Source organism: Kogia breviceps, chromosome 15 (genome assembly GCF_026419965.1).
Source record: "Kogia breviceps isolate mKogBre1 chromosome 15, mKogBre1 haplotype 1, whole genome shotgun sequence".
NCBI classification, from domain to species: Eukaryota; Metazoa; Chordata; class Mammalia; order Artiodactyla; family Physeteridae; genus Kogia; species Kogia breviceps.
Genome location: NC_081324.1, coordinates 15,062,155 through 15,089,414, shown reverse-complemented (window position 1 = coordinate 15,089,414; position 27,260 = coordinate 15,062,155). Strand labels below are relative to the sequence as shown.

At 47.6% G+C, this 27,260-nt stretch overlaps 2 protein-coding genes across 2 annotated transcripts in view; both read right to left on the bottom strand.

Annotated features, from left to right (window-relative positions):
- The window catches only part of LMAN1 (lectin, mannose binding 1), a 240,022-nt gene that overhangs the window by 180,890 nt on the left and 31,872 nt on the right, over positions 1-27,260 (bottom strand). The window lies entirely within an intron of this gene.
- CPLX4 (complexin 4) lies at positions 525-25,563 on the bottom strand. The gene is made up of 3 exons (XM_059040948.2): positions 25,397-25,563; positions 19,799-19,886; positions 525-2,283 (listed from the first exon to the last, which is right to left on the bottom strand). Exons 1-3 carry the CDS (start codon positions 25,561-25,563, stop codon positions 2,056-2,058), a joined length of 483 nt encoding a protein of 160 aa, XP_058896931.1. The 3' UTR covers positions 525-2,055.

Here is a 27,260-nt window from a genome sequence, read left to right as displayed (position 1 = left end):
GAACTTCAAACTGCTCTCACAAATTGTCTTTAAAACATTGTGAATGTTTTAAAGTTTCTGGTATATGACAAATCATAACTCACATGCCCGTTCTGATAAAAGAGGAGCATGCTTTTAAAATATGTTCATGGTATCTGGGGTTCATGGATAGCTATGGTCTGAATTTGTGTCCCCCTCCAAATTCACATGTTGAGTCCTAACCCCCAAGGAGAAGGTATTAGGATGTAGGGCCTTTGGAAGGTGCTTAGGTCATGAGGGTAGAGAACCTTATGAATGAGATGAGCATTCTTATAAAAGACACCCCCCCCCATCCAAAGCTCCCCTGCCCCTTCCACCATGTAAGGATGAGATGAGAATTCCACTACCCAGTGGTGGACCTTCACCCAACCATGCCGGCATGCTGATCTCAGCCTTCCAACCTCAAGAACTGTGAGAAATAATGTTCGTCATTTATAAGCCACCCAGTCTGTTGGTATTTTATTACAATGGACTAGGTGGGCTTGAGGGCTAATTATCCCTAAACACTGTACCAGTATTCTCCCAGGAACTTCTGAGAGGGGCTACACTGTGCCCAAGACCATGGATTCTGGACCCCGAATAATCTGTTTTATTTACATATTTTCAAAACATGAAACTTTTTCTTGTACAACACATTCAGGAACTCTGGGTAGAGAACAGATTAGCCCCTAACTTTTTGGTCTTAGTTCCGTTTTCCTCTGATAGAGCAGTTCTTCTTGATAAAGTCGGTCTTTGAGAATTATTTATTCTGTAAAGGTTCATTGAGAAAACAGTATTTTGTTTGGGTTGGGTTGGGTTTGCCTAACCAGCTCTAAGTGCCTCAGAGGTAAAAGTTCTAACTCTTTTGGGTAATTTCCTTTGAAAGAGAGCAAATGTTAGGCAAAAGAAATCCATGTATACAGTGGTGCCTGGGTATCTGCCAGGGATTGTTTCCAGGACCTGCCGTGTATACAAAATCCAAGGACGTTAAGTCCCTTATATAAAATGGCATAGTACAATCGGCTTCCATATCCACGGGTTCTGCATCTGTGGATACGGAGGGTTGACTGTATCCTGGAAGACTGCAGCACAGAATGACAATAGCATGGTTTATTGGAATCCAGTCTGAAGGGGTGGGATGGGGAGGGACAGGAAAGAAAAAGAAGGAGGAGAGGTAGGGAGAGGAGCAAGAAGGGGAGAAGAGGATGAGAGAGAAAAGGGGAAGAGAGAGATAAAGACACACACACACACACACACACACACACAGATGGGTTTAACATCTCAATGCTATTTGTCCACACTTTTAGTCCCCATGCTATCACCAAGTTCAAGAGGAGATGAATCTGAATACAGAAACAGCAGTAGCCTTTCCTGTTGCCCCCCTGCCTCTAGCTTCCACCTCCCCTTCCCCCCAACTTCCCACCTCCACCCCAATCCATTCTTCACATGCTTCTAGAATGATGGTCTACAATGCAGATGCTGGCGAAGTCTAGTCTCTGCCTCCTTCTCATCTTCGACCCCGCCCCTGCTCCTTGGCTACATGCAAAACTTGATGAGAAGCATCAAGAACATCAAGGAGCCTGGAGTGAGAGGTGGTGTGATCTTTGACAGAGCTTGAGCCCGCAGCCTGGGCTCCCCAGTGGGCACCCTGCCCTTCCACATCTTTCTCTGAAGGGACCTGGAGTCCTGCTAATTGTTGGACGGGGTGAGACCTTGCCCTCTAAGAAGGAAGTCACAGATGAAATGCCATTTGCTTTTGTTTCTTCCTGGCTATCCTGAAGATCTTTAAGCAGATGTATGTTCTGCATCGTTCACAGCTGAAAGGTCACGCTTCACCACATTTATCACTAAAAGGACGGTATGATTCCTGCCGTAAGGTGCTAGCTAATCGTTCTACCAGGAACATTTAGAACAACCAAGCTATGTGTTTGTAGAGAGCTTTTCGTTATGGTTTTCCTAACTGTTCACTGAGTTCAAGCCTATGCGGTTTGAAATGCTCCACAGGGGGTGGTCACCTCCACCCTGACCTGGCCCCCTCCTCCATGCCTGCCCTGCCCCTCACATCACAGAACACTTCTGCTCCGCTGTCTGCTTGATTTCCGTGAAGGTGGCCTGGGCTTTTTCTTTTATGGTATCCAAGTCCATGTTCTGAAGATTCTGTAACTGCCTGAGAATAGAATCCTTATCTTCTTCCTCTTCTTGATCCTCATCTACCATTTTCCGGAGATCTTCAGGCAAATCCACATCGTCTCCAGCGATCTGGATTTGGTTCTCATCCATTTCACTCTGTGCGGAAAAACAAACACGGAGATAGAGAGACCGTTCTAAGTCAAACAAACAAATCCTGAAAGCAGCAGGGAGATAGAGGTCTGCTGAGGATGGCACATTTGGCCATCTCCCAGCAGAGCTTGGGCCTGGTAGCACTTATGGAGGCCAGACGTCCCGGTTGAGACCCCCCCTTTCGCTGCACTTGGGTTGATTGGAACCTTCTAGCACAGTGGTTCTCGAAGTGTGGTCCCAGGACGGGGCAATATTAGCATCATCCAGGAACATGTTAGAAAGACAAATTCTCCGGCTCCACCCCAGGCCTACTGAATCAGAAACTCCGGGGTGGGGTCCAGCAATCTGCATTTTAAGAATCCCTCTCTGTCGTGCTGATGCCCCAAAAGTTTAACCAACTCCGCCTCAGGGCAGCTCTGCAAGCTTTGTTGTCTATCAGCCCCAGGCTGTTGTGACACAGGGATCCCACTCTGGAGGGGGGGGGGGGTTGGGTTCACAGGGCCAGACAGTGCTCCCTCGATCCAGCCATCTCTCTTCAGTGGCAACGTCTGTTTAACCATCGCCCCTTCCCTCCCTTCTACTAGACGCAGAATCACCTCAAACTCAACTTTACATCCTTGTCACCTGGAAGCGAGTCTGGCGCACAGACCAGCTTATTAAGTGAATGGTCCAGCACCGTCTAGCCTTGCATGTCGCGATGTCTTACAATTTCCTTTTGCGGTCCTAGTTGTGGCTGTCCCACGATCGCTTAGTTCCTGCCGCCTGGCCTCTGAAATCCCTTTACCCTAAGGCTGCAGAGCCCTTTGTTTTGTGTCAGAGAAGAATCTAGAGAAAAAGTTTCTCTGGGAAAGGCAAGGGTTTCCTTTCTCAGATGGCTGCTCTCGGATATAATTTTCTGAGAGGTCTCAGATATAAATTTCTGAGGTTGTGACGTGAGGCAAACTGGGCTTTGGGGACACAGAAGATTAAAAAGAGCACCAGAAAAGCGAGTGATGGGAAAGATCTAAGTGATCTTGTGGTCTAAGTGGTGGGAAAGATCTAAGCAGACTTGTAGGGCCCACCTCAAGGATGGTGTAACCAGCCTGGAATTTGTTACCAAAGGGCGTGGAAAACCACACAAAGGCAAAAATGATCATCTTGATCAGACTGCATTGATTTGATCTGAGAAAGATTTGGGCACCTGCCAAGTCCCCACTTCTGATGCTCTGTAGCTCCAGACTTCTCCAATGGCCTTCGAGAGGCTGGAGGCCCCAGCCTTTCCCCAGAGCTCCTTCTTTATTTGGTTCTCCGGGTAAAGTGACAGCAAGCCTGGCTCCAGAAACAGGTTGAGAGGCCGACTTTTTTTTTTTTTTTACTCCAAAAGATTTATTCTAAACATTAAAAGTTGACATAATTTTTTACAAAACGCAGCAGAGGGCTTTTGATATTCTCCCCAAAACCAGACTTCAGTTTAGGCAAAAACAATGTGAACTTCACTCAGGATGAGTTGTAAAAACCCCCTGTGGGCAGCGTATGCCATCATATTGGCAGCCCCAGGGCACCATCCAGAGCACCAGCAGCAGATGAGGATGTGAGGCACCAGGGCGGCTGCCTCGGCTCAGCCGTGATGACAGGTTCCCCCATCGCTGGCCCCTGCTCAGTTATTTTCCTTTTGCAAACACGGTTGAGCTAGCTTCACAAGCGTAGTTAGCCAGCCAAAGAGAGAAGTCTCAGTTTTGCCTGGAACGATCTGACGCGGTGTCTCCGCTGATCCTGTTCACCAGCTCTGCGCTCTTTTTCCGTGTTGTCCACACGCGGTCATGGAGCTCAGCGGCTCACCTTCCAACGTGAAACTTCTAGATTACCTGCCCTGCCCTACACAGAGTTCCCTCTTCGTATTTTACTTCCTTGCTTTCTTTCCCCACCTCGGGAGGCAGACTTCTGATGCTGAGAAGACGAGGATGTCTTTGGGCGGCGTGGTCCTCACCAGGCCCTCCCTGGAGACCCCTGGTAACGGTGACTCTCTGTGCCGACTCCCCAGGTGAGAGAAGCTTCTCTGTGCACTTGGCCAGGCCTCTTCCCCTCAAGGCGCTTAACGGATTAATTAGTTCCTCATCAAACTAGTGTGGGGATTAATTAGTTAATCCGCAGGGGCTCCCAGCCAGCCCTCCATTTCTGTTTATTTTTGTATTCGCCTACCCTCGAGGTTGCCTCCCTTTGAGGATGGTCCTCGGGGCATTTTCACAGGGACGGGAGGGAAAGCAGGGCTGCCTGGTGATTCTCAGTTCACGTAAATGCGGGACCCCTGCCCACACGTGCACGATTTGCAAAGGCATTGCTGGGAATTCTGGCACCTCCGCCCCTCTGGTTGGTAATAAGATCTCTGCACGTGTCACCAGGTTCAAAGCTGGACAGAGTAGCTGCTGGGGGCCTGGAGGGACAGACAGCTAGAGGGGCCAGAGGGCCAGCGAGCCAGCCAGCTGGTGCCCAAAGAGACCCGAAGCACTCAGGATGGCCCCCCGGGCCGCCGCACCACGGCACCCTCCTCACCAGGCATCTCAGTGTTCTGCCCCTGCTGCTTTGGGCCAGTTCGGGTTTATTTTTACATCCTTCCACTGGCCCAGGGAAGGGAGAGTATGGGGTTCCACTTTGCCTCCCGACTCACAGAGGGGATCTGGATCCGCACAACTTCTAGCCAAGTGGTTCTCAGAGTGGGGTCCCGGGGCCAGCCACAGCAGCACCTCCTGGAATCTTGTTAGAAATGCACATTCTCACCCAGACCTGCTGATTCAGAAGCTGGGGGCGTGGGCCAAGCCATCTGTGATTGAGCAAGCCCTCCTGGTGATTCTGGTGCTTGCTAAAGTTTAAGAAGCCCCGCTCCACATCCCTTGAAGACAGGGGGCTGCTGTAATTTACCCATCAGTAAGTCTCAGAACCCAGCGGAGTGTCTGGCGTGTCGCCACAGACAATGGATGTTTATCGAATGACTCTGTGAGCCCGTGGTCAGGGACTATAGCAGCCTTAACCACACTTGAGTGTGCAGGCCCTCTTCACTGTCAAGAGCTCTGTTTCATAGCTACTGACCTGTTTATCTTTACACTCCCGTGGGAGGCAGTGCAGCCTAGAGGTCCAGTGTTGGTTTGAGAATCAGATTACCTGAGCATGCAGGTTACTGCTACCACTTACAGGCTGTGTGACCTTGGGCACCTAACACTACCTCTCTGAGCTTTATTTCCTTATTTTTATGATTATTTTCTTTTCTGGTACGCGGGCCTCTCACCGCTGTGGCCTCTCCCGCTGCGGAGCACAGGCTCCGGACGCGCAGGCTCAGCGGCCGTGGCTCACGGGCCCGGCCGCTCCGCGGCACGTGGGATCTTCCCGGACCGGGGCACGAACCCGCGTCCCCTGCATCGGCAGGCGGACTCTCGACCACTGCGCCACCAGGGAAGCCCTATTTCCTTATTTATGAATTGGGGTTATGTTATTTGTCTAAGAGTTACAGAAGAGTAATTAAATGATAAGTGAATTATTTGGAATATATTACGCATATATATAATTATATTATATATAGTTAAAGGTAGATGCTGCCGGATGTAATAACCTTCAGAGGTGGGGGGAGGGGCATTTGCACTGGGTAGCCTTGACTCTGCCCAGGGCGCTCAGCCCCATCAGAAGGCCTCGCTCTCTTGGCCCCTTACCTCTGGCCTGGGAATGAACCCTCGCTACCTGCACTCCAGAGGCTCAGCGTTCCTAGCAAACTGGGCCTATTCATTTCCCTTTTAGCACCAGGCCCTCAATTTTGGGAGAAACCTGCCCAGAGGGTCCAGCTCCCCTTACCCCTTGTCAGGCTCACCCTAATGTTTGTGGGACACAGAGGATAAATACTGATAGAGGTCCCTGGCTTAGACCTGTACCTCTTTTCTCCCCAGTCCCTGGTTCCATCCTTCCATGGGAAGCTTGTGTATATGGTTCCCAGTATGCAGACCGCCACCGGCCCAGTGGTACTCAGGCCAGCAGCTCAGTGTACCCTCGGGAGGACAGACCTGGTGCGGAGGCCTGGGCAGGCCCCAGAATGCATTTAGGCAGGGAGTCCAGGGCACTGGGCAGCCAGAGTGTGGTCTACAAGAGGGGTGTGGGCAGGCCTGTCCCTTTGGCCGCAGACTTCTCACCCCTTGTGAAGGTGTGGCCGGTGGAGGGACAGAGGAGAGTCCGGGGCAGGTGGTGCTGTTTGTCCAGTCTAAGGGCAGCACTGGGTGTGGTCAATGGCTGTAGTCAGAGAGCCCTATGACCACCATCCTTCTAGAAGGACAACGCCACTGACTGTCCGTCAGAAGCACCATTGCTGCAAGTGATGATTCTAGTACTGGAATCCATTTTCTTGGGCTGCAGCCTGTGCCCTGGGCACGTTGTAACTAAGCGTAGGACAACCAGGCAGGGCTAGAGGACAAAATGAAGTCCTCTGGAACCAAACCTGAACTCCCAGACTCCTTAGCACTGTGGGTCAGCTGCAGACCTAGGACAGGCCAAGGGTTAGGGTCCCTCCCATTTGCAAAAAGCTGCAGCCAACCCAGACCCCTATCCTGCAGAGGTGGCTATGACGGTGGGAAGACTGTGGTATTTAGAGTCGGGAGACCGGTTCTGTCCTTGGCCCACTGCGTGACCTTGGGCAAGTCACCTTACAATTTGATACCCACCAGGAGGGACCCTCAGAGGATTCCTGAGCAGATTGAACGAGACGTATTGTGAAAGGGCCTTGTAAGCGTCTCAGCTCTGGACAAACAGTAGCTGTGGTTATTAATATTTTAGAGGAAAAAGTTCAGCATGGCGTCAAGGTCCCTGCCGAAAGGATCCCTGGGAGAAAGAAGGCGTGCACAGTGAAAGAGAGGGCGGGAGAGTACCAGCCCTTAAGAGAAAGATCGGGACAGAGAAAGCAATTCAGGCCCCGTCTATGGGATTTATACAGTGGACCCTGGGCCTTGTCTCTCCCTTGCATGACAAACCACCCTGCCGTTAGGACCTTGTCTGCAATCCACACAATGAAAGTCTTTTCCTGACTTTCTGCTGCCCCAGGTTGGCAATGCTAGGAATATTCTGACAGAGTTCATGCATCAAGAAAAGGCGGCAATGCCTCATCACAGCCCATGAGCACAAATGCAGCTACAGCCAATACAAATCAGCTCCAGGGAGGGAGGGGAAGTTTGGTGCTGAGAACCGTGGTGTAGGTGAATGAATGAATGAATGAATGAATGAATGAGTGAGGGAAAAAGTGAAGTGAACCAGCATATAAAGAGGAACTTATAGGCTATACTTCATTCTTCGGGGCTCTGTTTGAGAAGTCTTCTCTTTTCTAGGAAGCTTATCAACTCGCAATATTGTTTAATGCAGTTAAGAACTAATTATTTTTATGCTGGCTGACCAGAATCAGTTTTAATCTCTTGCTTTTTAACCAGATTTATAATCTTAATTACCAGCGCTGAATGCCCCATTATTTAAATAGCCCCATAGCCTGCATTGTTATTCCCTGTGACTGATTTCTGACCTTTCACTGAAGGGTAAGCGCGACCCTGGATTCAGACTTCCTACATCCTAAGCTTGATAAACTGGCCTTCATCTTGTACCAAACTGGAGATATGACGCTAAACTATCTTACATGGTTATATGATCAAAAAGCTGAGTATTTACCACTCAAGAATCCAGTCAGTCAAGCATACACCAGTTTGTTGGATACAAGGTAGATTTGATTTTGGTTTTGGTTTGTTTCCTTATTTTTGGTCTACAGGGTACCAAACAGCTGGATTAATGGATTTCTTTCCCGTGGACGAGTTGATCTAGTATTTGATGTTTTACCGATTTCTGAGGCTCACCAATGTCAGCAGTCCCTGTTTTCACAAACCACCCCTCACTGTCCTGGTGATGAGTGAGGCAGCCACGCTGGCCCCTAGGCAAGGTGACAGCATCCCCTGGTTTTCCCATCCTGCCGGAGCTTACAAGACATTGGGAGGGTGGGGTGTAGATCGAAGGCTACAGCCAGTCAACAAACTCCTCTATAGAGAGGAAAAGGGGGAATGGCCTGCTTTGCCGAAAGTAAGGAGGAATTCGGGCTGGACCAGGAGGGAGGTGGGTGTGAGGCCCTTGGGGGCTAGGCTTCAGCAGAAAGCCTCATCCCTGCTCTGATGAGATGCTGCAGAAGAACTGAGTTTATGTTTTCTCCCTGGGGACAGTGGTTCTCCACCCTCTCTGTACCTCTGAATCCTTTGTAAAGTGTCGAAAAACACGATGGTCAGGCCCCACCCCCATATTTGGCTCTAGGGATCTGTAGCAGAGACCCAGGCGATAGAATTTTTAAAAAGCTTCCCCGGGTGATTCTAACACGTGAGTTGGTGTTGAGACCTTGTCCTGGGCTTGCTAGCTGCAACTTCTGCTATACCACACCGTCTTTTCCTCTTTAGCTACTTAAAGAGCCCTCAGCACACCCAGAATGGGACAGAGGCTGTGGATTTGACTCCTCGAACACAGTTTTCAGTTTTTTTAAAAAATGAATTAATTAATTTGGTTGCGCCAGGTCTTAGCTGCAGCGGGTGGGCTCCTTAGTTGCGGCATGAGAACTCTTAGTTGCGGCATGCGTGTGGGATCTAGTTCCCTGGCCAGGGATCAAACCCGGGCCCCCTGCATTGGGAGCGTGGAATCTTAACCACTGCGCCATCAGGGAAGTCTCCCAGCCGTCAGTTTTTAATGTTTGATTGAGAGTGTGCGCACATAGGAAACGTTCCCACCGTGTGCATCTTAAAATTCTTTCCTTTACGCAGACGTTCCAGAGGGACTCAAGAATCTCTTAGAGGCCGCTTGTCCAAGCCTCTCCTTTACAGATGAGGAAACCGAGGTCCTGGGAGGTGAAGATACTTATGTCATTCTGCTTGTTAGGGGACAAGAAACCAGCCCTGCTGCCAGCTCTCGCGGGAAAATGTGGCCAGTGGGTCGGATTGTCTTGGAGTTGAATCTTGCCATTTACCGGCTGTGTGACTTTGGGAAGTCCCATTCCCTCTCTGAGCCGCTCTTCTTATCTATGAAGGGGAAATGATATCTACCTACCTGCCAGGGTGGCTGCGCGGATGAAGTGAGAAAGTGCGGCTAAGCGACACATCCGAATCCGATGACTCTTTCTTCCCTTCCCAGGCTCCCCCCAGGACCTCAACCCACGGCTCTTTCAAGGACGTGAGTAAAATGAGCAAACTGAACTCGGGCAGCCGAGGGAGGAGCAGGAAGGGACAGCCCCGAACGGGCCTCTGACGGCCCCCTGTGCTGCCACCAGAAGCAGGAGGTTTCAGTGTCTGGGACCCTGCCAGGCAGCCCTGAGAGCTCCTGATCTGAAGGAGGCAGGCAGAGAAAGCTTCACAAAATCGTATCTGTTCTTAAGAGGCAACTTTCAAATTCAGTTCTAATGGAGCTTTCAAAGTACTACATTTAAAGAAACTCTACTGATAGATTTTCTTCTATCTTCATCTTTGTTCAAAGTGAACGACGCCCTTAATACAGCAGACAAACACCAGGTGTAACTAAATCATATAGCTCAGCAGGGAGCATGACATTATTTTTCAATGACTAACCTAGACTGACAATTCTGTTAATAGGATTAGGGTTCATTGTGGAACTGTTTTCTCTTATTAATTTGGCTTGACTTACATATACATTTTGAATTGGCTAGAAAGGGGCTCCTTTGTTTTTAGAGAAAAGTCTTGTGGCTTTGTTTAAAATGTATTACTTCCTTTATTTGCAAAAAAAATGACATCTTAATTATTATATGAAGTAATTCTGTATTTTATACAAAATCATAATGTTGAATCCAGTCTTGTTCTTTTCATGAAAATTGATTTTAATATAACTCTTATGGCTGATAGATTCCTTCTGCTATTTTTGATACTTTGTTCTTTGGGTGTGTTTTTGTTTTTCTTTTTGCCCAATAACATCGATCATTCAGCAAACCTTTTGTGTGTGTGTGTGTGTGTGTGTGTGTGTGTGTGTGTGTGTGTCTATGTGTTTGTGTGTAGTATGTGCATGTGTATGTGTGCGTGCATGTGTGTGTGTGTGTATGTGCAGCTTCTACATGTCAGACACCATGCAAGGCCCTGGTAACAGAGACAAAACCTCAGCCCCTTTGTTAAGAAGCACACAATCCAGCAGGTGAGAGCATTCAGGTTGGAAAGATGGCATAAGAGACATGCACTGAGGTATTACGCGAGCATGGAGGAGGGGGAGGGGAGGAAGGTCATGGAAGTTTCTGGAAGAAGTGGCACTAGACCAGCGTCTTACAGGAAGGAAAGAGCTCACAGGGAGCAGGGTGTAGGGGACACGAAGCAGGAGGAGAGTAGTATAGTCCAGGCAAGGGGTAGCAAGAAGTGAGGCTGGAAAGTTAGGAGCCACAGCGTGGTGTACAGGCCAAGGGGGTTGGACTTTATTCTGACAAGTTATGGTAAACCTTCGTTGTTTTTTTGTTTTGTTTTTTTTTTTAAAACAGGGGAGGAGGGGACTTCCCTGGTGGCACAGTGGTTAAGAATCCACCTGCCAATGCAGGGGACACGGGCTTGAGCCCTGATCTGGGAAGATCCCACATGCCGCGGAGCAACTAAGCCCGTGCGCCACAACTACTGAGCCTGCGCGCTCTAGAACCCGCGAGCCACAACTGCCGAGCCCATGTGCCACGCCTGCTAAAGCCCAGGCGCCTAGAGCCCGTGCTCCTCAACAAGAGAAACCACCACAATGAGAAGCCCGCGCACCGCAACGAAGAGGAGCCCCCGCTCGCCGCAACTAGAGAAAGCCCGCGCGCAGCAACGAAGACCCAGCGCAGCCAAAAATAAATAAATAAATAAAATAAAAAATTAATTAATTAAATACATATATATTAAAAAAAACGGGAGGAACAGAATCAGTTTGCATTTTGGAAACCTCACTCTGTAATTTTGAGGGGAGCAAGACAAAGTCAAAAATCGACTTGACGTATTGCAGTAAAATGGCTGAGAAGTGACGAGCCCTGCACTCGGGGATGAGCTGAGAATGATTTATGAGGTGAAATGACAGTGACCTGGCGATTTGCTGCATGTGGGGCTGGAGGAGGAGGGGCGAAGCAAGGGGGACTCCAGGGGGAGCGCTGCGGGAGAGCCCTCGGTGGAGGCGGAGGCTGCAGGAGGAGCAGGGCTGGGGCAGGATCGGTGTCTGTCCTGGATCCGAGCTAGGAGGTGCCCGAGCAGAGGTGGACGCAGCGGTGAAATTTAGGGAGAAGGTATGGGAAGGCGGTATAGATTGGAGTCATCAGCTCACACCTAAGTGGCAGCTGAAAGCAATAGAAGACGCAGCCGTTCAGGGAGAATGTGATGGCTTGAGTGGGACAAAGGGCGATGGAGGAAACACCCGGGGATATTCGGACATTTGGGGGCAGTCAGGGGAAGGGTGACCCTTGAAGGAGACAGAGAAGGAACAGTTTCCGGAGGAGAATGAGAAGGATGCTGTCCAGAAGCTGAGGAGAGACAGGGCCCCCAGGAGGAAGCAATGAGCTAAAGGAGGCAAAGAGATTTCTACCCCAGGAAGAACGGCTCCAGGAGGAGGTCCCTAAAGGAAGGAGCGGAACCATCTACCGCGCTGAGACCGACCGCCCAGCGGCGGCAGGAGGAAGCCTTCGGCGGAGCAGTGAGGTCGAGTCATTTAGGAAGATGCCCCGAAAGGCGTGCGTTCAAAGTGCTGTTTGCTTTAGCTGGGAGACACTTGACCTCTGTCATAAAGGAGAGGCCCACAGGGAGGAAACGCTGAAGATACAGGACAGACGATAACTAGCGGAAGGAGACCCAAATCTAACATGAGCATCATGGGTTACTTTAGGCAGTTGAAGTCCCCTGATTGCCTGGAATTTGAAAACCAGAGGAAACCGGCATAAGAGTGGACGTGAACGTCCTCACGACGGATATACTTTCCTACATACACGTCCGATTACTGTGATTTGATGCTTGCACTTATTTGACTCCTTATGTGATGACTGCCGTGAAAAGTGGTCGTCCAAAGACAAGGGTACGACCAACGGGGTTGACCTTGACGGTGAACAGTAAACCCCGAGAGGAGGCCTGTGCTGTTTGCCGGCCACCAGGGCCACACTCCTCCTTTCAGAGGCCACATTCCCTTTGCCCCGTCGGCAATCGACTGAAACTCTTTTTCACAGGAAACACCAGCCAAATAATTTCTTTAGAAAATACAGTTCTAATTCCAAAATGTGACATAGTTACCCTCATTAGACCTGACAGCTCCTGGGAAGACATTTTCCTCAAATCTGCTCTCCGTTGGGCCTGGGTGAGGGGACGGGCCCAGAATCGTCTCCTGCTGGTTATGTAACCGCTGCGATGACCGTGGGGAACTGTGAATGGGGCCCCCAGGGGTCCCCCCTCGTTAGCTGGAGGACCTGGTGAATGTGTCCAACCGCCTGTGGGCTGTTAATACTATTAGTTCGGCTGTTTACCCAACATGGATTTTATAAGACGGCACCAGGGCTGAGGATTCTGCAAACCACGAGGGGAGGGAAGGGTGTTATCAGGAGCCCAATAAGGTCCCGGTGAGCCTTGCTTCCTGCCCAGAACCGTTTTCTTTGTTAGACGGTTGTGTGCAGTTCTCAAGTCTGCCGTCCTGGGTGGAGACACACGGTTTGGAGGCCGTGGGGGAAGAATGGAGCATGAAGAAGTACCGGGAAAAGACCAAAGAGGCTCAGGGGAACTTTGAGTCCTTGGGCAAGTCCCCTGATTTGCATGAGTTTCATGTTGATGCATTGAGTGTACACCTATGATATGTGCTTTTCTGTACATCAGAAATGTTTAATAAAGAGAGAAATGCAGCTCAGACCCTGGGACCAAGCAGCCAAACCACCGCGGCAGCACAGGAACCCACACCTACCCTGGGAAAAGTTTAGAGACGCCAGAGGAAGGGGCAGAGTGTGTGCTTCTCCCATGTGCCCGCCTATCCTGAGGTCATGCTCGTTGCTAATGATGATACCATGTCTGTCCTACTCATGTCTTTTGTGTATGTGTGTGTGTGTGTGTGGTACGCGGGCCTCTCACCTTTGTGGCCTCTCCCGACGCGGAGCACAGGCTCCAGACGCGCAGGCTCAGTGGCCATGGCTCACGGGCCCAGCCGCTCTGTGGCATGTGGGATCCTCCCGGACGGGGCACGAACCCGTCCATGTCCCCTGCATCGGCAGGCAGACTCTCAACCACTGCGCCACCAGGGAAGCCCCCTACTCATGTCTTTTGATGATCTTTTTTTTTAAAAAAAAATTAATTAATTTTTGGCTGTGTTGGGTCTTCGTTGCTGGGCACGGGCTTTCTCTAGTTGCGGCGAGCGGGGGCTACTCTTCATTGTGGTGTGCGGGCTTCTCATTGTGGTGGCTTCTCGTTGTGGAGCATGGGCTCTAGGTGCACAGGTTTCAGTAGTTGTGGCTCGTGGGCTCTAGAGCGCAGGCTCAGTAGTTGTGGTGCGTGGCCTTAGTTGCTCTGCGGCATGTGACATCTTCCCGGACCAGGGCTCGAACCCATGTTCCCTGAACTGGCAGGCGGATTCTCAACCACTGTGCCACCAGGGAAGTCCTTTTTTTTTAACAGCCACCATACTATACATTACATCCCCAGGACTTATTTACCTTCTAACTGGAAGCTTGTATTTTTGACCCTCTTCCCTCAGTTTATTCCATGCCCCCCAACCCTCTTGCTTCTGGTAACCACGAACCTGTTCTCTGTATCTATGAGCTTGGATTTTTTAGGGTCTCCGTGTAAGTGAGATCTCCATTGATCTTTCTCTGTCCGACTTATTTCACTTAGCATCGTGTCACCAAGGTCCATATGTGTTGTCGCAAATGCCAGGATTTCCTTCTTTTTTATGGCTGGATAATAATCCATTGTATATATATATACCATGATGACCATTTTTTAATCGTGGTAATCAGATGAGTAATCCAATAAGTGCAGTAATCAAGACGGCAAGGCCCATGAAGGGGATACAAGGAATGACTTGGGAATCTGTTGCCCCACCTCCTCGCTGGCCCAGGCCTCCCTCAGCCCTGTCCAGGCTGCCATAAGGGTCCAGTACTGACCAGCCAGCCCCTCATCCGTTTCCCTCCAATTCACTGTACACATTGCCATGGCCTTGGCCTTTCCCAATCACGGTGAGGCCCATGGGCACTGCCTGGCCTTCCTGGGCCTCTTTGCTCCTTATTGGAACAACTAGGAGATGAAAACCTACCACTTATATTCCCGTCATGCTTTTAAGAACGCTTTCTAAAGGTTCCACTATGAAGGGTTCCTCTGAATAATTAAAGAAAGACCTAAGACTTACAGGCGGTTCCACACCAGCCAGCAGCATGGGCCCCTCTAGAGAAGCTGGCTTGATACAAATATTAGAACCAAAGCATGAAATTCTGGGCCTGGGAAATGACTGTCGCCGCTGGTCATCATTTCCCCAAAGTCATCTCCTCTCAAGGCTGAATATTCCAATTCCTTCAATGCTTCCTCAATTACAGTCAGGCGTTTAAAAACCTCTCACCATCCTGGTTGCTGCGGAGACAGCTACAACGCTTAGTTTTCTAGCTCTTTCCCAGCGTGCCAGGGGAGGACCCCGTTGCTCAGACGCTGCCCTCCCAGCCTGTACCCGCCACTGTCCCTCAAGTGCGCTGCCACCTCCTGCTTTGTGACAGGTGCTCACAGCAGAGCCCACCAGGCCTTTCCAGGCTCGCTAGTGCAGCGACCGCTTTAGAACAAAATGCACAATCTGGTCTTTAAAATCAAAAGAATGGGCTTAAAAAAAAAAAGGTCACGTCCAGAAATTTATTTCTGTCCCTCAGCACCACCACAGCTCTTGCTACAGCACACAGCCCCCGGGGAAGAGCTGAGAACATCTGAGGGGCCGTTCTTCTGGGGCAGCCCGGGTGCATTTCCCTGTGGCTACGTCTGGGGACACCAGGGAGCTGGAAGGACCCAGATTCCTGTCCCTGTGCAGGCAGCGGCTCCTACCACGAGTACCACACCAAAGCCAGAATCTGGCTTGGACAGGAGTGACCTGTCTGCACAGACAGGAAGCTGCCACCCTTGGGCTGATCTTGGCCTGGGAAAAGTGTCTGTCCCTCTTTGCCCCTTTCCAGCCATGGGTGCTGTTAAAGGCCCCCTGCACCCTGTGCCTCAGAGGGGTGGGAGGAGACCATGTGACCTGTGAGAGTCACTCAAGGCGAAGGAAGAGGGGCAGGTCTGCACTCCAAGCCCAAAGACTGCATTGAGGTTGGGGTGTTGTGGCCACATCTGGTGAGAACTGGACAAAGCAGAATATGATCCAGGTGACGTTTTATGGCATTCTTCCTATTAATTACTATTGTTATGAATAGCGTACGTTGGATTAGATAGAATATCCATGTGCTTACAAAAAAGCAGGCAGTTGTATTGTTGGGTTTTTTTTGTTGTTTTTTTTTTTGCGGTACGCGGGCCTCTCAATGTTGCGGCCTCTCCCGTTGCGAAGCACAGGCTCCGGACGCGCAGGCTCAGCGGCCATGGCTCACGGGCCCAGCTGCTCCACAGCACGTGGGATCCTCCCGGACCGGGGCTCGAACCCACGTCCCCTGCATCAGCAGGCGGACTCTCAACCACTGTGCCGCCAAGGAAGCCCTGTTGTTGGGGTTTTTCACACCATAAGCAAAGTCTTGCAACATTATGTGTAGCATCCATTTTTACAAAATCCAGCCATGTTATACAGGCGCCCTAGGGAGGCCTCCACCAGAAAGTAAACTCTGCGGTGAAGGATGATGTGTGGAATGCTTTCAAGTCACGCTATCACTGTTTACTTGGATTGTGCTGGAACTGCGTCAGCAACTCACAGGTGTCCGGTCAAGCCATCAGCTGACACAGGGGCAGCAAAAGTGATGCGCCTGGTCCTCTGGGGGACGGATTCTGCGACGCTTTGCTGACATAGTGAGCAGTGCCGGTTTCCCCCAAAGTCTCAGGATAATTTTAAACCACATGGCACTCCAAACCACTCTAAAACTTTTGGGACACCTCAAATATGAAAAGTAGAAATAGCAGAGACCTTGGGGCCAGAAGGAGCTACGTTCAAATCCTTTTGTATGTTAAGATGCTCTTTTTGTGGTTGAGAGGCCCAAGTTCCAATCCCGGTTTTGTCACTCCACAGCTGTGGGGTTTTGCGAAGTCCCTTGGCCACAGCACCCCTACCCGCAGCCCCCATTGGCTGCAGTTTCCTCAGGTCTAAAGTGAGGCCGCGGCATTCGATTCTTAGATGAACTCAAAGGTCTCCTTCAAGGTCTATGAAAAAATCAGGTGGGCTCTCATATGCATCGTGCATTTGAAACAGCTGTAGAAAAATGGGTACATGGGCAGCCGTAACCCATGCAACGAAAGACACTGGGCTCCATCGTTAACAATGTATAGATTTCTTTGGGGCCCCCCCTCCTCTAGCTGGCTTTAGGGAGCAGTAGCCTATGCACGTAGAGTCACTATCGCTCCAGGGAGGATATGAATCTGTACGTTATGTGGCCATAATTCTCCCCTCTTCCCATAGTCTCTGTTGGAAAGGCTCTTGTTTCAAAGGACAGCTTGGCTCAGAGATTTGGAAATTATTTTTTCTCTGAAGAGCATCAAACTCATTTTACAAAGCCTGAAGGTGTCCACTCCGGAGAACTGAGGTGAGCAAGACCGTGGGCTCACCAACAAAGCTCAGATGCCTGTGGTCCAGGGACCTCCAATTCCTGCCTTGTTTACAAACATCAGTGTGCCCACCCCAGGCCTCCAAGACCCCTGGTTGTTATTGTCAAGGAACAAAACTTTGTGCATAGAGATAATAACAGCGATTAGAGCAATCGTCCATGGAGCTCTTCCCACTTGTCAGGCACTCGCCTTGTCAGGCACACCTTATAATCTCAGACAAAGACCTCAGGAAGTAGGTATCACTGCCCCCATTTTATAGATGAGGAAATGGAGGCTCAGATATACTAAAAAAACCATCTGAGATTGCAGATGTCAGAGCCAGAATTGAAAGCCAGTTCTCCTTATAGCTTCACCAAACAACAGAACAGTCGTCAAAAATATATCCTCAACAACAACAGATATATATGTATTCTTAAAAAGCCCCACCTTTGGGACTTCCCTGGTGGTGCAATGGTTAAGAATCCGCCTTTCAACGCAGGGGTACACGGGTTCCAGCCCCGGTCCGGGAAGATCCCACATGCCGCGGAGCAGCTAAGCCCGTGGGCCACAACTACTGAGCCTGTGAGCCACAACTCCCGAAGCCCACGCGCCTACAGGCCGGGCTCCACCACAAGAGAAGCCACCGCAATGAGAAGCTCATGCACCTCAAGGAAGCGTAGCCCCTGCTCGCCGCAACTGGAGAAAGCCCGCGCGCAGCAATGAAGACCCAGCGCAGCCAAAAATAAATAAACTTTTAAAAACACAAAAAAGCCCCACCTTTCTGGAAGAGACACAGCGAGTTGATGGCGTGTGTGGGTGTGTGCTCAAGCACACAAGTGCACTTAATTTCTGCTTCCTTCCAAGCGAGATGTGTGGTGCTTTCATCAGATGCACCGGAGGCCGCAGGCGGGAGGCCGGGGCTTCAGCTGAGCAGCGTGGATCTGCTGCCACATTGCTAAACACAGCCCGGCCATCCCAGGGAGCTTCAGGAAATCCAGGCAACAGGAGCGGGAGGGACCGTGTTAGAAGTGCTCCACACTCCCAAAATGCAGGCCCGGTGGGAAGAAGTCCTAACCTGGAATAAGGTGAGCGGAAAGCAAGGCACTCTTTTCGAAATTCATTCGTTGCAAATGAACGTGAGCTTAAATTTTATTGGGAGTTTTACCCCCTCAGTGAGCACGTCCGTCTTAGGACCAATGTCTCCCGGGCGCGGGGCGCTATACCTCTTCAGCGGCTTCAGCAGTGACCTTGCATGGGCTCGCTCCCTTTGTTTAGAGCTTGCAGCTCCTGAAGTCAGTTCTTCCAGGGATCTGCAGGAGACCCACTGAAGCAACTGGTTTAGTGGCGCTTTCTAAACCACCCAGACCGCTGAAGCTGGCTCTCACCCCTGCGAGAGGACCGTGTGGTTTGGAAGCATCTCTTTGGCTTTTCCAGGCGGAAGATGTTCTCTCAGGGTGGGTGCCCCTCTTGGAAGGGGGAGCTGGACAGCCAATCCAGAAGGTGGAGGTGGAGTCATTTAGAGGAGCTGGGAGATCCCCAGATAGGGGGAAATGAGAAGTGAGTCGGGAGCAGGGAACTGGGCCCTTGGTCACCCCTGGATACAAGCCCTGGAGCAATGCACCCGAGGCCTGTGCCAGATCATGTCAACATAACCTGTTGCCACCTCCCAGCCAGCAAAGGTAAAACAGTTGTGCAGTAGAGGGCACTGCAAGCAGTTTGTTTGTTTGTTTGTTTAAATTTTATTTATTTATTTATTTATGGCTGCGTCGGATCTTCGTTACTGCGCGCGGGCTTTCTCTAGTTGCGGCGAGTGGGGCCTACTCTTCGTCGTGGTGTGCGGGCTTCTCGTTGCGGTGGCTTCTCTTGTGGCAGAGCGCGGGCTCTAGACACACGGGCTTCAGTAGCTGTGGCACGTGGGCTCAGTAGTTGTGGCTCACGGGCTCTAGAGCGCAGGCTCAATAGTTGTGGCGCACGGGCTTAGTTGCTCCGCGGCATGTGGGATCTTCCCTGACCAGGGCTCGAACCCGTGTCCCCCCTGCGTTGGCAGGCGGATTCGTTACCACTGCGCCACCAGGGAAGCCCCTGCAAGCAGTTTTTAGTTTACAATGCGTCAGACCCATGACTTTTGGAAACCAGCTACTTGACCAAAGCCCACAGCTGTTTGTCCTCTCAGCCAAGATGGAGAAGATGGTGCTCGGTGACGGCCATCGCTGCCGCATCACCTCCAAGAGGAAGGAGCGGATTGTTCCTCTGAAGTGGAGGAAGGATGGCATAGAAGTGAAGCCCCTGGGCTCTGTTTTGCCCGGCAGCACGGACCTTGTCCAGTGGGTAGTTGCTCTCCTTCTTCCTCTGTTTCCTCTAAGAAACCTACCTTACAAGACTGTCCTGAGGATGAAATGAATTGATACGTGCAAAGCACTTAGGACAGCGCCTGGCACTTAGGAAGGAGCTCAAGAAATGTCAGCTGTGACGATTATCCCCATTGTGCATTTATATACAGATGTTCTACAGTCTTCAGATAAATTTACATAAACAGGTATTACTCCATTTTGTTGAGAGGAAATGGAAGTTCCGAGGTTAAAAGACTGGAATCTAGTTTTTATGAACAAGTTCAATCTATTTTCACTATATCAGATACCTCAATTACGATTAAGGCATATAAATATATTTATGTATTATATATGTATATATATGTACATCTGTGTGCGTGTATATACATGTTATATATATATATACATATATACCCATGAGTGTGACCCTCGGCTGATAATCAAACACTCTCCATTTTCTTATTACGTAAAAAAATGACTGGATGTTTACTGTGTTGAGTGTCTCACCTTTGGGAGTCTGTACTTTTCTCTGAGGTGAACTCTGAGGCACGCCCTCTCTGCCTTTTTCTGTGTAAATGCAGCATCTCTTTCCATCCTAAAAGTAAAAGAATAGAGTAAATATATACACTGGAATATTACTCAGCCATAAAAAGAAATGAAACTGAGTTATTTGTAATGAGGTGGATAGACCTGGAGTCTGTCCTACAGAGTGAAGTAAGTCAGAAGGAGAAAAACAAATACCGTATGCTAACACATATATATGGAATCTAAAAAAAAAAAAACTGTCATGAAGAGATTAGTGGTAGGACGGGAATAAAACACAGACCTACTAGAGCATGGACTTGAGGATATGGGGAGGGGGAAGGGTAAGCTGGGACGAAGTGAGAGAGTGGCAGGGACATATGCACACTACCAAATGTAAAATAGATAGCTAGTGGGAAGCTGCAGCATAGCACAGGGAGTTCACCTCTGTGCTTTGTGACCACCTAGAGGGGTGGGATAGGGAGGGTGGGAGAGAGGGTGACGCAAGAGGGAAGAGATATGGGAACGTATGTATATGTATAACTCATTCACTTTGTTGTAAAGGAGAAACTAACACACTATTGTAAAACAGTTATACTCAAATAAAGATGTTAAAAAAAAAAAAAAAAGAATAGAGTAAAGGATCAAAGGACGAAGAGAGCTAAGGCCATTCCAGCCCCTGCTCAGAGGAGCCAGACACTGGGACACACCTTCTTAGTTCCCACTGCTAGCAGACAAATGGGAAATAGGCGAGTTTTTCCCACGTCCCCAAACTTCTGTCTCTGTGTCATTCCACTATCATAACTCAGTACAGACCCTAAATCCCCAAGACAGCCCAGTTCCGGGAATCGCTTTCTGATGCAGCCCGGGGAGGGGCAGGGTGATTACTCCTGATGTAGAGCTGCCCTCACTATGTTTCTCTAAGTACAACCTGGGACCTCAAGCGTCAGAGTCACCCTGAGAGCTCTTAAGAATGCAGCTGCCCCAGTCCGACCGCATTGTGGAGAGAAGCTACATTTTAAAAATCATTTTGTTTCTTATTGTATTATATGTATTAGGGGTTAACACATTTAGTTCTGCTGAAATGCTAGGTGTATGAGCTGGTGACAAAGGATGTTGAGTGCTATTCTTGGGACATAAGTTTTATTTATTTTTTAAATTAAAAAACCTGAAATATAGTTGCTGTACAATATTGTGTTACAGGTGTAGAATATCGTGATTCACAATTTTTATCTTTTTGGCCTTACCACGTGGCATGTGGAATCTTAGTTCCCTGACAAGGGATCGAACCCGCGCCCCCTGCAGTGGAAGCACAGAGTCCTAACCACTGGACCGCCAGGGAATTTCCCCCTCCCCCTTTTTTCCCACAATTTTTAAAGGTTATACTCCATTTTATAATTATTATAACGTATTGGCTGTGTTCCCTGTGTTATGTTACAATATGTCCTTGTAGCTTATTTTATACATAATAGTTTGTACCTGGGACATAAGTTTTAAGTTCTACAGAACACTTATCTTTATGGAAAAAAATGTCTGGAGCAAACCCCTAGCATCTCCTTCTACTTCCTTTCCTGATGCCTTCTATTAAACCCTTATGTGGACTTTCCACGTATCTATTTAAGATCTGGGTCCGTCTCCACCCATGCTGCCTTGATTCTGCAACATTCCCAAAGTGGAAGACATTTTTGAGTTTTTAATTTTTTTGGCCACACCATGCGGCATGCGGGACCTTAGTTCCCTGACCAGGGATCGAACCCACGCCCCCTGCCGTGGAAGCGTGGAGTCTTAACCACTGGACCACCAGGGAAGTCCCCAGTTTTGAGTTTTAAAGGATGTTCTCCTTCAGATCTCTGCAGAGCTGAGTTTCCACAAGACAGTTACACTCAGTGACTGAGAGTCTGAGATTCAGTTATTTTTCTGTTCATTTAATTTCACCAATAAATTGTGATAGAATTCAGAACTCTGAGCTACAATAATGTGGAACTTTTAAAAAGCACTTGAAATCCTTGACAGCTGAAGCAGGGACATTTAAAAAACATACGGCGGGGAATCCAATTGTGAAATGTTCTCTCTGTAACCTTACCAAAGAGAGATGTGTTCTGGAAACGATGCCTTCGTCCAGCGGCGAAAACACACCTGCTCCTCTCTTCCCATTGCTGCTATTTATAAACCACCGAGTCTTGCAGACTTTTTCTTCCCAGCGTCTCTCATAACCATCCCTTTCATTTAAACTATAGCAGGCTCCTGAATGTTCCATCACTCCACACCGTATCTTGTGTAGTGATTCTTTAAATAGTAGTCTGTTGACTAAAGTAGTCTATCAAAAGAGCTGGAAGCAGTGGTGTGCTGGCAAACATATCACAACCAGCTCTTTGGAGGAAAGAAGCTGTTTGTAGAACTTGCCAATTTCCATGGTGTAAATACTCCCACCCAGGCGGATTTCAAACTATCAACTTGATGTGGCTGAATGAGGAATTGGGGACAGATGAACACAATTAGCTTTCATGAGTCAGTGCAGGCTGCTGTAGGCCAGCTCCAGCATGTCCCTGGCTGCAAGATGAATTCTTCTCAAGCACTGTTTAAATCAGCTACTCTTGAATTCAGCAATCTCCCTGGGCCTCCACTGCCCAGCATGGAAACAGCAAATATGGTCTGTCCACTTTTCTCTATCATAAACACTATGCCGGGCCACTTGATTGGAGGGGGCCTGGCCGTTTAAATGACCTCCCTGCTTCCATCAGAGTCCCACAATTGAGAAGCAACGCTTCTAGCTCCCTCGGCGATTCTTACACAAGCTAAACAGGGTCACCTTCGCAGCACTGTCAATCAACCAGACTCCAGTAAAAATTTAAAAACATAAAAGAAAATCAACAAGGTCACCTTCTAAGCCCCAGTTTAGGTGCAGTGTCCCCTTCCCTGCTTGGAGGGAGGCATCCTCAAACAAGGTAGGGTATGGATTTCCATCATGCTCTGCGGGTGGCCTAACTGGATTTGTGATGGTGCTGGTTTGAAGTGGGCTCTCTGGATCATGATGACCCAGAGAAGTGGACACCTTCGGGGACGTCTGTGAAGCTCACGTTCACCACCTCCTCTCCCATCTGCCCAGAGAAGGGCATTATTGGAGGCTATATTTATATACCTGGCCCCGCCCTCTGGCTGTACAGCATTGCACCAAGCTGGATAAATGGACTTTCTTCCCTGGGAATTCGGGTTTGGGACTGAGAAAGAGACCAGTAGTGTGGCTCGAGCTGTAATGGGTGAACTTGGGGGATGTTGGCTGCCCTTTTTCACTGGCCACGTGGTTTGGGTAGAGGACCAAGCAGAGGGCTGACTGCCCCGAAAGAACAAAGCAGCCGTACTGAGGTGGAAGCCACAGCAAGCGATTGAAAACGAGGGCTCGTGGCTTCTCAGCAATGCTCTGGTCCTGCTTCAGGCCCATATGAGACCTGAGGGGATTTCTGTTATGGGTTTGGTGAAGCATCTTTACACGAAGCATGATTTGCCTTAAAATAAATTGCCTGTTTTCATTTTCAGGTGGCTAAATTGGTTTCTATTTCTTGACTCCAAGTTTTGCAATCATCTTTCTTTTTTCACTGTAATAGTTGCTCTCATTTATACATTTTATTTTGTTATTGAAGTATAATTTATTCACAAGGTTGTGTGAGTTTCAGGTGTACAGCAAAGTTATTCAGTTTTATATATATACATATACCTATTCTTTTTCAGATTCTTTCCCCTTATAAGTTATTACAAACTATTGAGTATAGTTCCCTGATGCCTACTTCTTTATGTTGTGTTCTATTCTAGGTGATGAGGCTCTTGAAAACTCAAGCAATGGACTGGAAGTCATGCCTCTTGCCATAGGAAAGCAGGCCAGCCTCACCGTCCTGCTACTATTGCTTAAATTGGTTGATCACATAAATGTATAAAACACACACACACACACACACACACACACACACACACACACAGAGTAGCTGGTAAATAACCCAATGCACTGACTGACCATACCATTTGACTATTTCAGTCTTTCATCTGTCCAGATATAAAATTAAGTAAAACAAGGTCATTAGTTAATCAAACAGATGCCTTATCTGTGACCAGATTTATTGCTGGGACATACTGAGTGATATTTTAATATCAGGTAGTCTATATTTCTGACCATTTTCTTTTTATTGGGCCCTTTGAGCTGAGAACTTTTGGTGCTATTGTTCTGCTTCTGTTTCTTCATTATACATGTGTTCTTTTTTTTTTTTAAACATGGCAAGGAATGATGCCTTTTTTTGCCTAAGTATTATTTTAGCACAAACATTTTGGCAGTTGCATTTTTTTAAAAAAACTCATCTTAAATCTACTGCAGAGCCAAGCATAATACGTCCTAAGTAGTTTTATAAGTCACAATTTCTTTCAGGAAAAAATACAATAGACAAGGTTTCCATTAAATGCAGGGTTTTATGCTTCCTTAGTCTCCTCCAGGTCATTAACCCTTTCACCTCTAATCATCTTAGCAATAGGACTTAGGCAACTATTACATAATTGAGCATTAGCAAAACAGCCATGGTGGCAAAAAGAAATACTTTTGTAACATACGATGAACATTTAACTTCAAGATTGATGCTTCGATACTCAGTTGATTTGATTATTAAGATTCAAATTAATTCTACCTTAAACTTTAAAAAATTACATCTATAGTACACTTATTTAAAGATCAGCCTTCAGCAGTGAAAAAATTGGTGATATTCACATTCCATAATACCCAACTGAAATGTTACTGTTTTATTTTTATTACATTTTATATAGCCAGAAGAATGTCCTTATTTTTTGGAGGTATATAGCCAAAGTATCTAGGGGTAAAGTATCGTGATGTCTGTAATTTACTTTAAAAATTGTTCTCTGTATCTATCTATGTTTCCATATATCTATCTATGATCTAACCAGATAATCATCTATAAGCAAATATGGCAAAATGTCAACTGTCAGTTTTATGCCATAGGTATATATGAGCATTCGTTATACTGTTGTACTCTTCTGCCTCTTTAAATTTTTCATAATAGGCAGTCCACACATTTATTCAGTCTTTGAGAAGCCAAGTTTTATGACATAATTGTCATGTTGTATTTTCTAGGCTTTTTTTTCTGCACATGTAAGATCAAGAACACTGTACTCTATGTTCTTTAAGGCCCTCTTCCAAGTGCAAAGTCTGAACTTTCACAATTTGAAAGCTTTCTCCTTGCTAGGAGGGTGAATTTCCTGACAACTGTAAAGTTAGTTAGGCACAGTTTTTCATTTGAACAATTGAGGTCAATTAAAATGTGTCTGGATCAGAAAGTGTTCAGTGGCTTTCAGGACAACATGCAGATTTATTTAGTATTTTTCATTTCCATTCACACAAGTAGAACATAGTAACTGCTGATGCTAGGAAATGGTTCACTTTAGCAGAACAGACTTTCCTCAGGTTAGAAGCAAAGAGCACGAGGAAAGGCATCTAAACAGCAAAGGGGTAGAAATTGGGGAACCGAAGACAGTATAGCCAGAATGAATTTCTTTGCGCTTTTAAAAGGAAATGAAGTTGCATGTACTCACTTCTCCTCGATCATTTGTTTTTGGTATTCCTCATATTCCTCTCTAGTCATCCCCTGAGCTGCTGCAGGATCAGATGTACCTCCTTCTTCTTTTTTTTCTTCAGACCTGCCACCAAGTCCTAAATTCTTTACCTGACTACTTATCATAGTTTTCATAAGGAAAGCCATTGTTTCTGCCCCAGAAAAAGAATACCAAAAACTCAGACAAAACCTGAAGGAAAAAAAAAAAAACCCCACGAAACCCCTAAATATCTTCAACGACAGCAACACATTTAAAAGCAGAGGACTTCACACAGGCTCATCTATTCAAGGGCATAATGATACAGACGAGTGGTTTGTGCGCTGTAAGCTGGATTAAAGAGGTGAACTCCTTAGTATAGAGAGGCAGATGGTTCAGATTACTAAAGCATACAATCAGAGGCAACCGACTACTTTCTGAACTAAGACACTAAGCTAATTTCAGAGGGGAAAAAAATCCTTCACATTACCCATCCCTCTCCCCACCCATTTCTAAATTTTAAATTGTAAGCCAGCAGGGCTTCATCAAGAGTTGGTTCAATTCAATTAATCAGAGCAGACTGATTATATGGCTGTAGTGGAATTTCCAAACTCCAGCCCTTGAGAACAACATCCTGTTGAAAACTGAGTCCAATGAGACTCAAAACCCGAAATGCTTCATTAAGCAAAAATAATCCTTTGATCCATCATTTTATCTCATTGGACTCTTAAGTCGTATGCAAGGATTTGCTTGAATTCTATACTGTTTCAGCGGTTACTGTGTCCTGTACAGAAATACCCAAGCGAGGCAAGTGTAAAAGGGCAAAAGCCAGAGGGTCCTCTGCTTACATCTGGAGTGCCCTAGCCGGCTCCTGATGGTTACCCTTCTTCATGGAAATGACGCGCCGGATACTTTAACTGCTCTGATCCAGAAGGTAAGAACATGAGTCAAATCATCAGTGTGTATCGAGGTCACCTTTTCCTCTTACACGCAGTCACTTCCTGGGTGCTCTACTTAAGCTCACTGGTGTTACTCGGAGAAAACTTTGGACAATGTTTTGTAACACAGATTCTCAATGGCTGTGGTTTTCTCCAGGTCAAGGGAGGAATTTGAGCATGGCTAAGACTTTAATCTATGTTAGTATCTTTCTAATTAAAGCACTCCAAGAGCAGGTGGGGCAGAGGGGAAAGATGCAGCCTATTAGTAACCTATGCTTATTATTTTATCTGTAGGCAAGAGCCCTTTCAGGAAATAGATGACTATCCCTCAGATTGTACAGAACTATATAAACTGGATTTTTGCCTAAAATGCTTTTTAAAATGTATGTTAAGATCTGCTTTTCATCGTACTAACCAGTTTAAAATTGTTGCTAAAATGGTCTCAATTTGAAAGATTAACAAAGATCTAGGGTGAAATAGAAACTTTTCTCGGTGTTCCGATTGAGAATGTACATTCATACTCAGTTCCACTTCCACTTTAAGATGTGTTGCCTGGGACTTAATACATTCAAACCATGATCTCTAAATTATTATTTAAAATAAAAATCCATTTTATAACTTATTCTGTTATTAAATTATTAGATTATAAAATTATTAAAATTCCATTTTATTAGGAATTAGGAAATATTATGAATGGTGAGGGTCTCAATTCTAAACTCCAAAGCCAGTTGCTGAAGCGGCCTCTCCTTGTCCAGTCCTCTTCTGTCTGTCTGTGTGTGTGGGACGGGGGGAGGCTGGGGAGGGGTGGGTGTCAAGCATCACAGAAACTCTTACGTGGTAACTACGTCAGTGTGACGAATATACTCCCTGGTGGTGCTTTATGAAATCAAATCTTCCATTGTCTTCCCAAAAGATAATTCCATTGGAAA

Excerpts from the sequence above, each read along its gene's own strand:
- CPLX4 (XM_059040948.2), bottom strand. The coding sequence starts at position 25,563 with ATGGCTTTCCTTATGAAAACTATGATAAGTAGTCAGGTAAAGAATTTA. Across the intron at positions 19,887-25,396 it reads AAACAAATGATCGAGGAGAA|GATGGAAAGAGATGCTGCAT; the intron begins GTGAGTACATGC and ends TTTTACTTTTAG. Across the intron at positions 2,284-19,798 it reads AAAAGTACAGACTCCCAAAG|AGTGAAATGGATGAGAACCA; the intron begins GTGAGACACTCA and ends TTTTCCGCACAG.